The 16,038-nt window shown below is 40.6% G+C and overlaps 1 protein-coding gene across 2 annotated transcripts; it reads right to left on the minus strand.

Annotated features, from left to right (window-relative positions):
• Window positions 1–890: 890 nt before the first annotated feature.
• Window positions 891–10,601, minus strand: pcgf5a (polycomb group ring finger 5a). Of its 2 annotated transcripts, none has more exons than XM_048270485.1 (9): window positions 10,450–10,601; window positions 8,885–9,143; window positions 7,954–8,050; window positions 5,835–5,890; window positions 5,624–5,683; window positions 5,308–5,465; window positions 4,563–4,661; window positions 3,745–3,834; window positions 891–2,403 (listed from the first exon to the last, which is right to left on the minus strand). In XM_048270485.1, the coding sequence occupies exons 2-9, from the start codon at window positions 8,994–8,996 to the stop codon at window positions 2,356–2,358; spliced, it is 720 nt and encodes a 239-aa protein (XP_048126442.1). In that variant the 5' UTR covers window positions 8,997–9,143; window positions 10,450–10,601; the 3' UTR covers window positions 891–2,355. The 2 variants fall into 2 exon arrangements, with proteins under 2 accessions (XP_048126442.1, XP_048126443.1); XM_048270486.1 differs by having other exon boundaries at window positions 10,411–10,601.
• Window positions 10,602–16,038: the final 5,437 nt, after the last annotated feature.

Genomic DNA, 16,038 nt, shown 5'->3' on the forward strand with positions numbered 1-16,038 from the left:
TTCGCCCTGTCGGGACTTATTTTCCCAATAATGGCCGGCGTTCTATACATTATCCCTTACTTATCACAGGATGTCCCATTCTTCTCAGAAATGTTCAAGGTTCTACATTAAAAGCAAAGATTCTAGAATCTTTGATTAAAAGTACAAAGCTTTTGCTTTCTTGGCTTCTTGTGGTCCTAAAGCTGTTTGATCAGTGTGTGCACAAACTCTGGTGGTGGTGCGCTATCCTAGCTCTGTAAATGGGAATCAAACATATTGGCTTGGATGGAGCCATCTACAATTCTGCCAATCAAGACTCTGCTTCACAAGTACAAGGGAGAGGGATAATTTGATTGGCTGTTGAGCTTAAATATCAAACTTTTGCCAAAATTCACAGACTCTACCTTTAATGGTCTCGTGGTTATTAAAAGAGGCTCTTTAGCTGTCAGTATTTATCATGATTTTAGATATGAAAAGCCCTTTTTTTATCCCAGAAATACCCTGTGACCAACCAAAGGTATGTCTTTGTATGGAAAAGTTGTACATGAAATGTTTAGCTTTTCAAAAAGCTTAGAGAGAATGTTTAGTAAGTTGACACAAATGTATTATTACATAATCAATACACTTGTCATCATACCACATATTCCTTACGTTCTCAAAATCAAACCATCATTGATTTGACACACCTGATTCAGTATTCAGTAGACAGGACAGAACAAGTCTGCATCAGTCAAATAATTATTATTTATGCATTTAGCTGACAGTGTTATCCAGGGCAACTTAGAGCCAACTAGTTACAGGGGCATTGGAAGTCCAGTTAAATAACCGCTTGGCCACCTCTGCCCCATATATAGATAATGCCTATTAAAGCCAAGCCCAAACAATTATAATCACGTCGACACCCTTTCAAATACTTTCAGTTTTGTGATTTCTTTATAAAACTACATCAATTGCAGATTCATACAATCTACTATAAGTGTAACGTACCAGTGCAATTCAAATCCTATGAAATCCCACAGATTCCAAATAATGTATGATGTATTCTGTAATATGTACCATGAAGTTTGTAATATTTAAAAATGAAATCTTATTATCTGAATGAATAACTATGGAAGATGTTCTAAGGAACAATGCAGACAATACAAAATAAATTCGGCAATGGCGTCAATATCATGTCTCTTGAATCTACACTGAGACAGACATCAGGGAACATAATAAAACACCATATTGGTCTGATTAGTTATTCCAAATCATTGCGTAGTTATTTGGATTATCTGTAGTAAGAAAATAGACATGTTTGTTCAGACTGTGACAAAAGACGAATTAAATAGAGGAATCCTCAAACTAAACGCCGCTAAAGATGAAATAGAATATGTAAATCACCATCCCCCAACTCTGCAGTTGATGGGAAAGCCTTTTGCGAAGCACGTGCCATCCGATGCAGTTTTGAGAGACACATTCACGTCCTCTTGTGTCATCAGCAGTGACTAGAAACCATCCGTCGTCTCAGCTGTCAGCCAGAGCCATCAGGACCACACAACTCTGCCAAAAAACACCATTACAGATGCAACAGGCACAGAAACGCACTAACAGAGGGATGACAAAGGGAGAGACAGAGAGAGAGAGAGAGAGAGAGAGAGAGAGCAAGAAAGAGTGAAAAACAGAGAGAAGTATATAGAGAAATGGCAGGAAACTGAAGAGGCTAATTTGACCAAGTGATGGAGTGGAAGCGTTAAAAGAGAAGAGTCCAAGGGGCATAAACGTTCATCTCATCTTCCTTGTCTGGTGTAATCACTGCAGAGTGAACTGGACTCTGGAGAGCAGGGTTTCGTCACCACCGGGACTCCCAGCCTGAATGTACAAGTGATGCTTCAGGGCTGAGTCGCCTGTTCTTTTATGTGTCAGGAAGTTTGCAGGACACACACACACACACACACACAAACACACACACACACACACACACACACACACACACACACACACACACACACACACACACACACACACACACACACACCTGTCCTTACTTACTTTAAAGAAAACATTGGGTTATCATGGCAAAGTGGGTCGTTGATGTGCTGCTGCCATCATGTCAGGCTCTGTCAGTGCTCTATGTCTGCATGTTGAGTAGGTAAAACCAGTGTTCTAGCTTTACCAGGCGAGTAAGTAAAAACAATCCTACTCAAGTAGGATTTTTACTACTCAAGAGTCATGTATGGGCGCCTCTACCAGAGCAGCTCTTGTGACAAAAAAAACAAAACAGACAGGAATGGTATGGGTGACATGAAGTCAGCTTGTCAGTGTGAACTTTCTTGTGTCCGCCTGGGAGTCCTTGTCCTTACAGCATCAGTTCTGTTAAGTTGTGACACTGTTCTCTTAGCCAAAGTCGATTCGTGGGCGATACTCCAGAACCATGGGATATGCCTATTGAGTAAAGTTGAGACAGAGAGGCAGACCAAACATTAATCAATCAAGATGTTAGTTTGTTTTTTAATTAGAAAGTATTACAGCACTAATCTGCAAATGCAATCTGTAAATATTTAATGAAACATTTCTATTAAATCCCATTTAATTTAAATAGTAACATTGAAAATTATAAATATATTTGGCAAAATCATACTGTAAAAGCTTTTTTAAAAAAAAAATAGTGAACAGTCTGGGTGACTAGTGGTAATGATAGGTAAGTTCAATTCAATTCAAAACACTTTATTTATCCCCAAAGGACAACATGCACAGCCACGTCAAGCAGTGAACAGATATAAATAATATAAAATATACCAATACAAATAAGTGTAAAAAATAAATAGTTAGTAAAAAAAAAAAAACAGTTACCGGTAGTTATAAAGTGCTGTTAAAGTGCTATTACATGTACTAGTCAGCAAAATAGTCCCTATATGCCTGTGGTACTGGCTGAGAGAGAGTCTAGACAGAGTGGACAAGCACGGCCTATTGGAGAAAGGTAGTTTGGAGTTTAGAAGTTGAACAGCTAAAGTCACATAGACTGCCTGCCTGCTCTTGGTTCTGCAGCAGAGCATACTGCAGGCTGCAGAGTTGTCGCCAGGAAGGGATCCACTCAAAGGAAAGGAACAGGGCATGTGGGAGGTGTCATTTAAAATGCTGCCAACCAGCCTGACCATCTATGTGTACCTCCAAAAGGATTTTAAGATATTATAAACCATCAAACCTACAAAACCATCACTTAAACAAACCTGCAAACCTGCACAATGTGCCTTCACAAAGTACTTTCAGGGATTTGTATGGCCTACAAACCACAGCAAAAACCCATAGCAAGTCAGTGAGTCCATCACTAGTCTACGCTGGCCTGACCTATGACCCTGACTGGGGTTGCACCACACTGTGAGGTACTGTAAGGACAAGGTCACTGTAGCAATGACACCATGGATCAGCCACGAGTGTCTCGGCTTGTCCGACCCCCTCACCCCATGTGTCCTGGGGCAGACTGGGGCAGGAGGCACTGGGGTAACTGGAGATGTGAGTCATACCTCCGTGGGGTGTGTGTGTGTGTGTGTGTGTCAGTGTATGGGACTGAAGAACTGATAGCAGCTGTTCACACTCCTCAAGAGGTCTCCTCCCACCCCCAACCCCCCCCGACACACACACCTTAAATATGAGATCTGAACATCACAGAGTCTATAGCTTTTCATTACCTACTCCATCATTCACGCGAATGAATGGTGATATCTGTGTGTGTGTGTGTGTGTGTGTGTGTGTGTGTGTGTGTGTGTGTGTGTGTGCATGACTCACGCTCTCTTCTTGTAGTCTCCAACGTGTGCGGTAAATGAACTCAAGGGTGTGGTCTTTGCCCATGATCTCTCCATTACACAGTACATCCAGCTTCTCACACACACAACCACACACACAGACACACACACACACACACACACACAAAGAGTAAATAGAAAAAAGATTCTTGCATTATAATCATTAAGGACACTTTCTTAACCACTTCCAACCAGAAAAGAATAGAATTAGGCTAATATATGACCATGGTCATGGTCACTTTCTAATGATGCCATCGTGAAATCTATTCATAGATGAAAATAGGTGCACTCCCACACATACATGTGCTACAGCTTCATGTGACACCCAAACAGTGCATACATCCATTACCACAATACAGTGAGAAGCAGTACAGTGTGCATGTAAATGTAAACTAAAAGGGATAAATGGTTTATGTAAACACCGTGGAGAAGACTGCATTTGGAGCTTCAGTGCTGTAGCTTTGGAAAAATCTTAGAGCTATATGTGACAAACAGCAAGAATGTCCTATGTCCTATGAATAATAATAATTAATTAGGACTATTTCCTGCAAAAACATTAAATAAGTTCAATGTACAGTGTGAGACATGTAAAAAAAGTCAAAAAACAATGTCACAAATTCACAATCAGGAATTATTTGAATGAAACGGTAGTTTCACATAGATAAGTCCTTCATTTTTGCACTCTCTGGCTGACAGTCTTTAAAGTACCCTGCATATGCGTTTTACATTTGCAAAACAAAAATATGTGTAACAAAAAAGAGAGGTTTTCTTAAATTGGAATAGATGAACTTGGATGTTTACCTCATAAGAACTTGGTAACTTAAGTTTCAGGCAGAGAAACTTCTTAATGGTTCCCACGGTAACCCGAGTGGAACAGCGGATGAATTTCTTCATTAAGCTCTGGGAGGTGAGGAGGGGTCAAATAAACAAACAAGGAAATTCACATAGGCGCAAACACACATACACACCTACACACAAACATGTGTGCACAGTTAATGTAATATTGAAATTCTGGTAGTACTGAACCTAATGCTTGAGTAATGTGAACATGAGGGTTGTTATTTCTCTGTTTGTAAAGACCGTTTTATTTATATTTCCAGCACACACACACACACACACACACACACAGCCTTTGAGCAGAGACATAAACAAACAAACATGTATACAGTAAATAACTCATGAGGCCACAAGGTGCAATTACAACCACACACACAGCTATGGTCAAATACAGACAGACAGAAATGCGCGCGCGCACACACACACACACATCCATAGTCAAATACAGAGAGACAGACATTCACACACACACAGATATCCACAGCCAAATACAGACAGACATTTGCGCACGCCAGCACACACACACACACACACACACACACACACAAAGACACAAACATCCATAGCCACATACAGACATGATGCACACACACACACACACACTAACACATTCACAGACATACAGGCATCCATAGTCAAATACATATACAGACAGACAGACAGACAAACCCAAATATGCATAGCCATGACCAAATAGACACACACTCACCTTTACTGTACTTTCTCCTGACTGTCCGTTGTTTCGCAAGCAGTCCAGACAGATGGCAATCTGAGGATCACTCCTATGATAGTCTCCATCTCGTCCACCGCCATCTTCATCACAGTCATCATCATCACCCAGTCTTGCCTTCTTGAGCAGAGGACCATCTCCAAAGAAGAAAAACAGAAATTGTATTCAGGGATGCCTTCAGTCAGACAGTATTTTGCACAGACTTTGTTTTTAATTGGCCAATTAAACCCAAACAGTCAAAAATGTGATGTTCTGATGCATCTTTGTTTACATGTTAGAGAGTAAGGATGTTTACCTTCACCGTTCCCTTTTGACTTTGTTTTCCTCCAGAAGTCAACCTCCCGCTGTTCTTCCTCTGAAAAGCAGATAGTGTGAGACAGGAGAGAGCAGACACACACATACACACACACACACACACACACACACACACACACACACACACCTACACCTACACCATTAACACATAGCTAATGTGGAAAAATACAAACAGCTAATGCTTTGCTCACTCTCTCTCAGGTCAGGCACAAGTTTGAATATTATTTCCTCAAGTGTTTTATCCAGCCTATGGAGGAAAAGCAGAAAGATACATCAATAGAGACATTACATTACATTACATTACATTACATTACATTACATTACACGCTTCCAACAAGGGAAACAATCAAGGTAAAGTGCTGGTAAATTAACGCACAAGATAAATTACCCATTGGTGGAACGAGCTGGTCGTGCATTCCACCAATGGGCAACAACAGATGATAAGAAATTTGGATTGCCCCGGGTGGCAGTTGACGTTGTTCATCTGAGGAGCACAATGGTCGGTCGGTAACATATGTCTGTGTGAGAATGGTCGGTCGGTAACACACAGTATGCCTGTGTGAGAGCATGGAAGTGACATGCTCTGACATGTCACTGACATGACAACTTTGTAGACATAGACTGAGACTGAGAGAACGAGTACCAGTATAGTGATGTTGGAATGATTTGAGTGTGTGTGTGTGTGTGTGTGTGTGTGTGTGTGTGTGTGTGTGTGTTTTTGTATGTGTGTGTGTGTGTGTGTGTACACTAGGGATGTAACAATTACCGGTATAATGGTAAACCGCGATAAAATGTTGATGATAACAATTACCGTTTTCTTTTCAAATATCATAATTATCACGGTTGATTACCGGCGATGTGGAAACCGTGTGTTTAATCCTTCCCAGCTTCATCCGAGCCTGCTTTTAACATACAGTAGGCCTGGTACAATGAAACAGGTTCTTGAATTTCCCCTGGGGATCAATAAAGTATCTATCTATCTATCAAAACTGGTACCCTACTGATCCTGTTGTCTAATTGATGGTTTTAAGGCTACACCTGATTTTAAAAGGCGTAACATTTTCACCGCAAAACGTGCACTGTATCATGTAGCCACTCTACGTCTTTTTATGTTCATATCCACATTAAATCCATTCCACTCACGTTATCAGGGAGAATACAGTAGCCTGAAGTTTTATTTCAAACGCTTTACTTTGGTCTCATTCATTTGATCCAAATAACAGAAATGGCAAATTCCAAGTTATGGTAGGGTAAGTTAAGCTATAAGCACATAGCCAATTAAACATGAAGAAGGACACTTTTTGAAACTATTTCAGCTTGTGTAGGCCTATCAGTACTTTCTGAACATATTGAACACACTTTTTTAGAAATACCGCGGATAATACGAAAACCGTGATAATTTTGGTCACTGTATGTGTGTGTGTGTGTGTGTGTATGTATGTGTGTGTGTTTTTGTATGTGTGTGTGTGTGTGTGTGTGTACACTAGGGATGTAACAATTACCGGTATAATGGTAAACCGCGATAAAATGTTGATGATAACAATTACCGTTTTCTTTTCAAATATCATAATTATCACGGTTGATTACCGCGGTGTGGAAACCGTGTGTTTAATCCTTCCCAGCTTCATCCGAGCCTGCTTTTAACATACAGTAGGCCTGGTACAATGAAACAGGTTCTTGAATTTCCCCTGGGGATCAATAAAGTATCTATCTATCTATCAAAACTGGTACCCTACTGATCCTATTGTCTAATTGATGGTTTTAAGGCTACACCTGATTTTAAAAGGCGTAACATTTTCACCGCAAAACGTGCACTGTATCATGTAGCCAATCTACGTCTTTTTATGTTCATATCCACATTAAATCCATTCCACTCACGTTATCAGGAGAATACAGTAGCCTGAAGTTTTATTTCAAACGCTTACTTTGGTCTCATTCATTTGATCCAAATAACAGAAATGGCAAATTCCAAGTTATGGTAGGGTAAGTTAAGCTATAAGCACATAGCCAATTAAACATGAAGAAAAAAGTGAACAGGACACTTTTTGAAACTATTTCAGCTTGTGTAGGCCTATCAGTACTTTCTGAACATATTGAACACACTTTTAGAAATACCGTGATAATACCGAAAACCGTGATAATTTTGGTCACTATAACCGTGAGGTTAAATTTTCATACCGTTACATCCCTAGTGTGCACACATGTATATGTGTGTGTGTGTATGTGCATGTATGTGTGCGTGTGTGTATGTGTATGTATGTGTGCATGCACATGTCTGTGTGTGTGTGTGTGTGTGAGTGCCTTTCCTACCTTAGCATCTCTAATGGGTTGGTTTCATGCACTTGAATGCCACACTGTGGGCATTCATTGCTCTCCTCAAAGTGCTGAACAATACAGCTCTTACAAACTGAAAGAGATCGGTAAGATGGACAGGAGACGAGAAAGGAGAATCAGATTGGTATACACCATCACACATCTTACAACTGTACCAAACCAACACCACCTGCCTTCTCAATGCCGACAGTAAACCAGAGACAGCAACTACTATACACACATGAAATGATATAGCAGAAGGTTATTAATTGCAGTGCATGCATGCATTTTCAACTTTGATTCGTGTGTAAGGTATGATGATGACAAGGACTTATTTTAGTTGTCTTTATTTGTTTGTTTGTGTGTGTGTTGTGGGGGTCTGTGGACATTATGTAAGCACTTGAGTGACACACAAGTAAAACTGAGGCAAAGGAGAGATCACAAACACAAAAGCCTTACAGCCACACACACATTCCTCAGGGTGACCCTCCAGCCTGTGTGTTAACAGTGTGTGCTCAACCTCTCATGCTTCTCTTGTAAAACTTCAGTCTCATAAAGAACTTAGAGAAGAGCATCAGCCTGTGATCATGACACTACACACATGGCTTATCAGGGGAACTGAAAACATCAACCAAGACATCAGAATACCAACAGGTACTCATTGAGACAAGGGTGACAAAAGCAGGGCAAAGTTAAGACCACTGCAAGGGATCTACATGGACATGGGGCCCTCATAGGTCATTATGACCATCATACCGAGAGAATACCAGTGTACTGAAAGCACACCTCTCGCAAACACACCATTGGGTTCATGAGCCATGAAGCTCATGCAGAAGCAGTGAGCTACAACTACAGCTGTGTCTTTTGTTTTGATTCACTGTGGACGGCACAGAGCTTAGTGTTCCTGACCCGAAGAGCGGGTACTCACAGGTATGCAGGCATTCGGTGACGGTGGTGGGCTTAATCAGATAACCTCTGCACAGGAAGCAGGTGATATAGCGGTTAAAGTCTCGGACCAAGTATTTCCTCGGAGCGGCCATGATGGGTGGCAGCAGAGGTCATCGGGTGGGGAGAGATCGTGGAGCAGAGGTCACAGCTGTGTGTGTGTGGTCCAGCATTGCCATGGTAACCACCGCATCCTTTTGCACTCTTGCCTGTGCGGGCTCTTCATTCTGAATAGATTCCACCTTTATAGAAGAAAAACTGCTTGTGAATATAGCCACCAAACTAGGTGCCTGTTGTAAATAAAAACTTGACTTAGGATGCCCCCTAGATCTTGAATGTCAACATAGTAAAAGATTACCAGTAGCCTGAGTATATTTTAGATGTACTTGGAATGGTATAATCAAACATATTTTAAGGTTGCTGGGGAAATCCCTGTCAGTAAGCAAATAAAAGATTCAGATGGGTGTGCCTTCCAACAAGTTTTGGTTGGCACCATACAAAACTGCAGTGATGTAAACCTCCTGATATGTCAGAGACCCACTGTCTGTGCTTTAGAACCATGTAGAAACTTGAAACCAAATTAACTCATTAGTTTTTTCCAGTAGTAGGTTAGCAACACACAAAAGCACATATTTTCTGTCATTAATTATATGATGATACAGTAATTCGACATCTATTATTGAAACTTCCTCGTCGTATGTGAATGCAGAACATGTGATTTCAGGGGACAGCTAATGATGTTGATGTAACACGCTGTTACAATGTTGCAGGTGCACATCCGTAACATGACAGTCAGTAAACTTTACACAGCTCTCAAACATCATGAGAAATCTCATGTGATGTTATGGCATTATCTTTATCTTAACATGTTTGTATTTGATGCAATAGGCTATCAAACAGATATTTCACTTAACATTTTAAGGAGACGCTAGTGGCGAACAAGCGGTATTACACAGCATGATGTTAAAGACAAGACGTCATACAAATGATACTGAAAATGCTAGAAGAAAACAGTTGCTATAGATGCGTAACAGTAGTAGGCTAGGTATTTTGTTCCATCTCGGCGTCTCTCTCATACACATGGGCCGCACAGTATCACCGTTATCTCATTGCTTAAGTCTGAACGTATCGCGTCAGGGTTTGCGTCCCCTGCCTTTAAAATGCAAGAAATTCCGTAACATATGGCAACTTCGACACATTTGCTGGGATATTTCAGATACAAATTCGCTTGTGCTGTGGGTTATGCTGGATAAAAAGACTGCTAGTGTTACGACGCAATAGTTGTTCACACTACGTAAACTAAGCTAGCTTGCCCACACGCTAACTAACGGGCACATGCCATGCTGTTTGATAGCTACAACACATGACATGATACCGTCTCTGTCCCTCCCCAAACTTTACCCACACATTCAGCGCCCGTTCGGAACACGCAGGTTCACACACACGCGCGCGCGCTCGCACACACCGACAGAGACACACACGCACTCACACACACACACACACACTCACCTAGTAAATTAATCATCCTGAACATACTACAAGGCTTACCGTCAGACACCACGAGAAAGTGACGACTGTGGGAATACAGAGCGACGAGAGATTCACATCGCGGTTCCCGTCCGAACGGGGAATTTTAGGGAGGGTGAACGGCGTATGTAGTAAACTAGCTGAGAGAATACGGAACTAGCACACGCATTTACACTACGGAGCGCAGAACGGGAGATAGGGGGCGGGGGAGTTTTCGGTGCTTGTTTACGAGGGCGACTTATTCTGCCGCCGCAGATGTGCTACCATACCCTGCAATGATTACGCGTCAGCTGGGACAAAATTGTTACATTTTAATAAAGTATATAGGGTTGTGGGGTTGGATTGTGTATCACTGAAACGCAATACATTAATTAGTAATATGCTATAGTCATTCATATATTTCAGGTCAGTGACTGGGCTACAATAACAAGACTTGATCAGAAGATTCTGTGGGATGTGTGAGATGCGTGCGTATATGCTACAGAACGTGCGTGTGTGTGTGTGTGTTGAAGGGGTTGGTGTTAGGATAGCCTATGCTACCTGTTGGATTTCATAATCAGCATGGTCTGAATGTGAAAAATATTTGATGATTTAACAGCTTGAAATAGGCTACAACCAACTGAGTCAATCATATTTTAATTTTACCTTCAGCAACAGCGCCCCATGTGAGACAGACTAATCTATGGCCATTAGAACTTTGCAATGCTCATGCCAGCCATCCTCTGTGTGTTAGGATGTTAATGCCATTAATCATAAAAGCTCCATGATTCTTATGCACGTCATACCACACTGCAGGCTACAGAGGTGTACCATGTCATCATGGCTTGTAACCATGGTGTGTGTGGCTTGGCGGTGTGTGTCTCAAACACTATTTCAGAGGACACTGTGGCAAGTGAGTGACCTCTACATACATGGCTGGCTTTCTCTAAGCCGCTAATATTGCCACTACAAAGATATATTTACTACCTATTTCTGAACTAAGATTGAGCAAATTAGGGGAAAAAGAGCAAAAACCCACCATACAGTACAACTTACATTCCGGACTCACATGCATCTTCATATCATTACCACTATAACTGAAACCTGAGGTGTTCACTGAGAATTATGACAATCAGCATTTCTATTCCAAATCTCAATGCACAATCGAATTAACCTGACTCTCGGCAGATGAATTTCGTTCCTATAGCTCCACTCATCCATCTGGGATCAATCCATTGAAGTGTTGCTTCAGAAGGCTGGGCCTAATCAAAAAATGCTTGCATATGATTGGATAAGCCACTTGTCCGTCATCTATTGACGTGCTACTTCAACCACTCACATCGAAGCCAACCCGTGACGCTGATAACAGTCTCACAGTCGCTTCTACGCTATGTCACATCTATGAAACTCCTGCCCTGCGTCCTGATTGGCTCTACCATAAAATCTGGTGCAGAAATCACTCTCAATGTAAGAGGTCCCAGATGGATGTGAGTGAAGCTAGGCGGAGCTAAGCGGAACGAAATTCATCTGGCGAGAGTCAGGTTACAATCGAATGTGGATTACCACTTGTAAAACTCTCACACACACACACACACACACACACACACACACATACATACATTACCACTTATAAAACTCTAATTTTGTTCTGAGTGTAAATCACATCACAGTATGTGTGTATGTGCGTGTGTGTACAGTATATATATACATACTATGAGTTCAGATGCAAACTCTCTAAGCGCCACCTCCGTCAAACATTAGATAACGATGGTGAGTGAATATTCTCCACACAGATAGTATACACTAATCGATTTGTAGGCAAATACCTTTTAAATTTTAAAAATGGTAATTTAATAGAAAAGTGGACTGACGGATTTATAGGGTTTGAGGGTTCATCTGAACTCTTCAACCCCAAATCAGAAAAAGTTGGGACGTTGTGTAAAATGCAAAGAAAAACAGAATGTGATAATATACAAGTCTTGTAAACCCATATATAGCAGCAAAAAGGACATAGACAACATATCAAATGTTGAAAATGAAAAATCTCAGGGACAGGGAATTTGTACCACTGTGCTGCTTCACCTCTTCATTTAAGACAATTCTGTAAATGTTTAGGAACTGAGAAGAGCTAGAGTTTTGAGAATGGAATGTTGTCCCATTCCTGCCCGATATAGGATTTCAGTTGCTCAACACTATAGGGTTTTCTTAATCATGTTTTTCTTTCCATGATGCACCTAATTTGACAGGTCTGGACTGCAGACAGGCCATTTCAGCACCTGGACTCTTCCTCTATGAAGAAATACTGTTTAAATATGTGTAGAATTAATTTTGGCATTGTTATTTTCTGAAATGTCTTCTCTGGAAAAAAGTGCCTGGATGGCAGTATATGTTGCTCAAAACCTGTATAATTCAGAATTGATTGTGCCTTGCCAGATGTGCAAGATGCCCATGCTAGGCACTAATGCACCTCCACACTGTCATAGATGTTGGGTTTTGAATTGAGGACCAAAACAAGTTGGAAAGGTTGGATGCTTGGTCTAACCACAGGACCTTTTTCCATGTTAGTCCATTTTAAACAAGCTTAGGCCCAGATAAGACGTTGGTATTTCTGTATCATGTCTAAATACAATTTTGGCTGTTGCATGGTAAAGTTTACTCTAGCATTTCTGAATTGAGTATCAAACTGTGCCCACAGACAATGGTTATCAGAGGTTTTCCTGAGCCCATACAATGATTTTCTTTACAGAAACAGGTCTGGTTTTAATGCAGTGCCTGAGGTATCAGTAATAGTATATATACTCTTTTGATCCTGTGAGGGAAATTTGGTCTCTGCATTTATCCCAATCCGTGAATTAGTGAAACACACACAGCACACAGTATACACACAGTGAGGTGAAGCACACACTAATCCCGGCGCAGTGAGCTGCCTGCATCAACAGCGGCGCTCGGGGAGCAGTGAGGGGTTAGGTGCCTTGCTCAGGGGCACTTCAGCCGTGCCTACTGGTCGGGGTTCGAACCGGCAACCCTCCGGTTACAGGTCCGAAGTGCTAACCAGTAGGCCACGGCTGCCCAAAAGACCACAGCCATCCAATATTGTTTTTCCGCTCTATAGTTTTCAAAGATTTCTCTGGATTCTCTGAATATTGTTATAATATTATGTACAGTGTCTATAGAAAATCATCATACCCCTTTGAATAGTTACTTTATTTGTCATACAGCCTGAAATCAAAACCCATTTAAAAAATATATTTTTCCAGTTTTATTTACAAATTTAGCTGTACAACATCAAAACAATGGGAAAAAGGCAACAGTTCTGAAAATTATAAAAAAATGAAAAACTAGAATAACAGGGTTGGAGAAGTCATCAACCCCCTGATTTAATACTTCATAGAGCTTCCTTTTGCATTACAGTTTTTTTCAATCGCTAACAAGCGCTTACCCAGATACTTTTTCTAAACTCTTAACACAGACTCACACCTAGAAAACACAATTGGCCAAATGGATAATTTTTTTCTCAAAAACACATTTTGTTAAATATATTACTAACACATATTTCTCTGCACACACTAACTTTACCAAATCTGACTCAAAATGAAATTATTCTGTCAAAGAATGACACTTGTTTTCACTTCACAAGGTACACGCATTCAATCAAAGTAGGCCAGGTTTCAAAATACTGGCTATTGTTGACATTACAAAAACTGCATAGACTTTTATGTTTCAGTTTTACAGGTATTTGCATGCAATTTTTACACTAGATGTCTTGGTTGGGAACTGTATGTCCACATGTTATGTTCACATTCAAAAGCATTCCAGTAAAAAGCAAATCAGTTTATTTTTTCCTTTACTGTTTACTACAGGAGGTACAGTAGAAGTACTGTTTACAGTATGATAGAACAGAAAAAGTTTTACAGTATTGCTTTCAGTAAACAACAAAATATCCATGAAACACACAAGAGCATTCGAACAAAAAACAACAAAAAAAAGCCCAGATAAAAAAAAAAAGGGGACTAAAAAAGCACAAAATTACTGCATCTAATCTCTGCGATCTTCAGGATCTTCAGGGTTAGGCCACATGTTTTCATCAACATCGCATTGATTACATGGTCAATGATAGTGGCACGAATTTCATCACTTGCAACCTTTGGAATGCCACCACCACACATTCTTCCACCTCTACCTTGCCCTCTCTTTGGGCCTGCTCTTTTCCCTGGCCCTGCTCCTCTCACTGCTCCTGCATCTCTCACTGCTCCTGCTCTTCTCCCTGGGCCCCTTGTTCTTACTATTCCTCATCCAGACATTACAGTGTTTGTCTTTTTCTGTTTCTAAAAACATCACTCCTCAAAGTCCTCCTTTTACTGTGTATGTGTCAATGTAATAGAAAAAAAATAACCCCTGCCACTGAGTCTAAGCCAGACTGGAATCAGCTATGGTTGGCCCAATTTACCCAACATAAATCAATTGTGTGTCAATTATTTAATTGTTTGTTTATTATCAGCTGAGATATATTGTTTTGAACTGGTATCATTGCAGAAGCAGACATTTTTATACTGTATCTAAAGTTTGGAATATTGTTTTTGCTATTGTGGGATGTTGTGTGTTAACATTCGTAAATTTTGTTGGGAGGTATAGCTTGTCTGTTAAGAAAATGTAAGCATTGTGGAAATGTGTTCACTGACTGCATATCGTGTAAAAACGACATGAAATGTGTGAATGGTATGGCCACAAAAGACCGATGCGGTAACTGTATTTAGAGTTTTGAAAATGTGACAACTGGTTGGACAAACGCTTGTTAGCGACTGAAAAAAACTGTAACTACAGCCATCAATCTGTTTGGATATGTCTCTATTAGCTTTGCACTAGATTGGGGAATATTTGCCCATTCTTCCTTGCAGTATGTTTAGGATCATTGTCATGTTGGAAGGTGAATGACCTGCCCATCCTCAGCTGTCTAGCAGAGGGATGCAGGTTTTCCTCAAGAATTTGGGTGCACTTGGCAGCATCTATTATCCCTTCTATCCTGACCAATTGCCCAGTCCCCGCTGAAGAGAAACATACCCACAACATAATGTTGCCCCCACCATGCTTCATAGTAGGTATGGTGTGTTTTGGGTGGTGTGCTGTGTTTGGTTTTCACCAAACATAGCACTTGGAGTACAGTCCATCTTAGTGTCATCTGACCATAAAACCTTTTTCCACATACTGTAGGTAGCAGAATATTCCAGATGTGTTTTTGCATAGTGCAGACAAGACTATGATTGAACTTTTTGGACTGAAATCCAAGCACTATGTTTGGCGAAAACCAAACACAGCACACCACCAAAATCATACCATACCAGATACATGAAGCATGGTGGTTTGTAAATAAAACTGGAAAAAGATTTTTTTTAAATGTGTTTTGATTTCAGGCTATATGACAGATAAAGTAACTATTTCAAATGATGATTTTCTAAAGGGCACTGTACTGTAGATGATGAACTCCCCAAATACTTCACAATTTCATGTTAAGAAGAATTAAAAAGACATTGTTTCATTGTTTGTCCACAGAGTGATGAATACCCCTACATCTTTACTTCTAAGAGACTCTGCCTCTGGGATGCTCTTTGTCATACCCAATCCTGTTGCCAGTTA

This window comes from Alosa alosa, chromosome 18 (assembly GCF_017589495.1).
Source record: "Alosa alosa isolate M-15738 ecotype Scorff River chromosome 18, AALO_Geno_1.1, whole genome shotgun sequence".
Classification (NCBI taxonomy): Eukaryota; Metazoa; Chordata; class Actinopteri; order Clupeiformes; family Clupeidae; genus Alosa; species Alosa alosa.

Bases quoted from the DNA above. Each gene is read 5' to 3' on its own strand.
- pcgf5a (XM_048270485.1), bottom strand. From the start codon at position 8,996: ATGGCCGCTCCGAGGAAATACTTGGTCCGAGACTTTAACCGCTATATC. The intron at 5,891-7,953 runs GTAGGAAAGGCA...TTTCCTCCATAG, and splicing joins AACCCATTAGAGATGCTAAG to GCTGGATAAAACACTTGAGG. The intron at 5,684-5,834 runs GTGAGCAAAGCA...TCTGCTTTTCAG, and splicing joins TGTGCCTGACCTGAGAGAGA to AGGAAGAACAGCGGGAGGTT.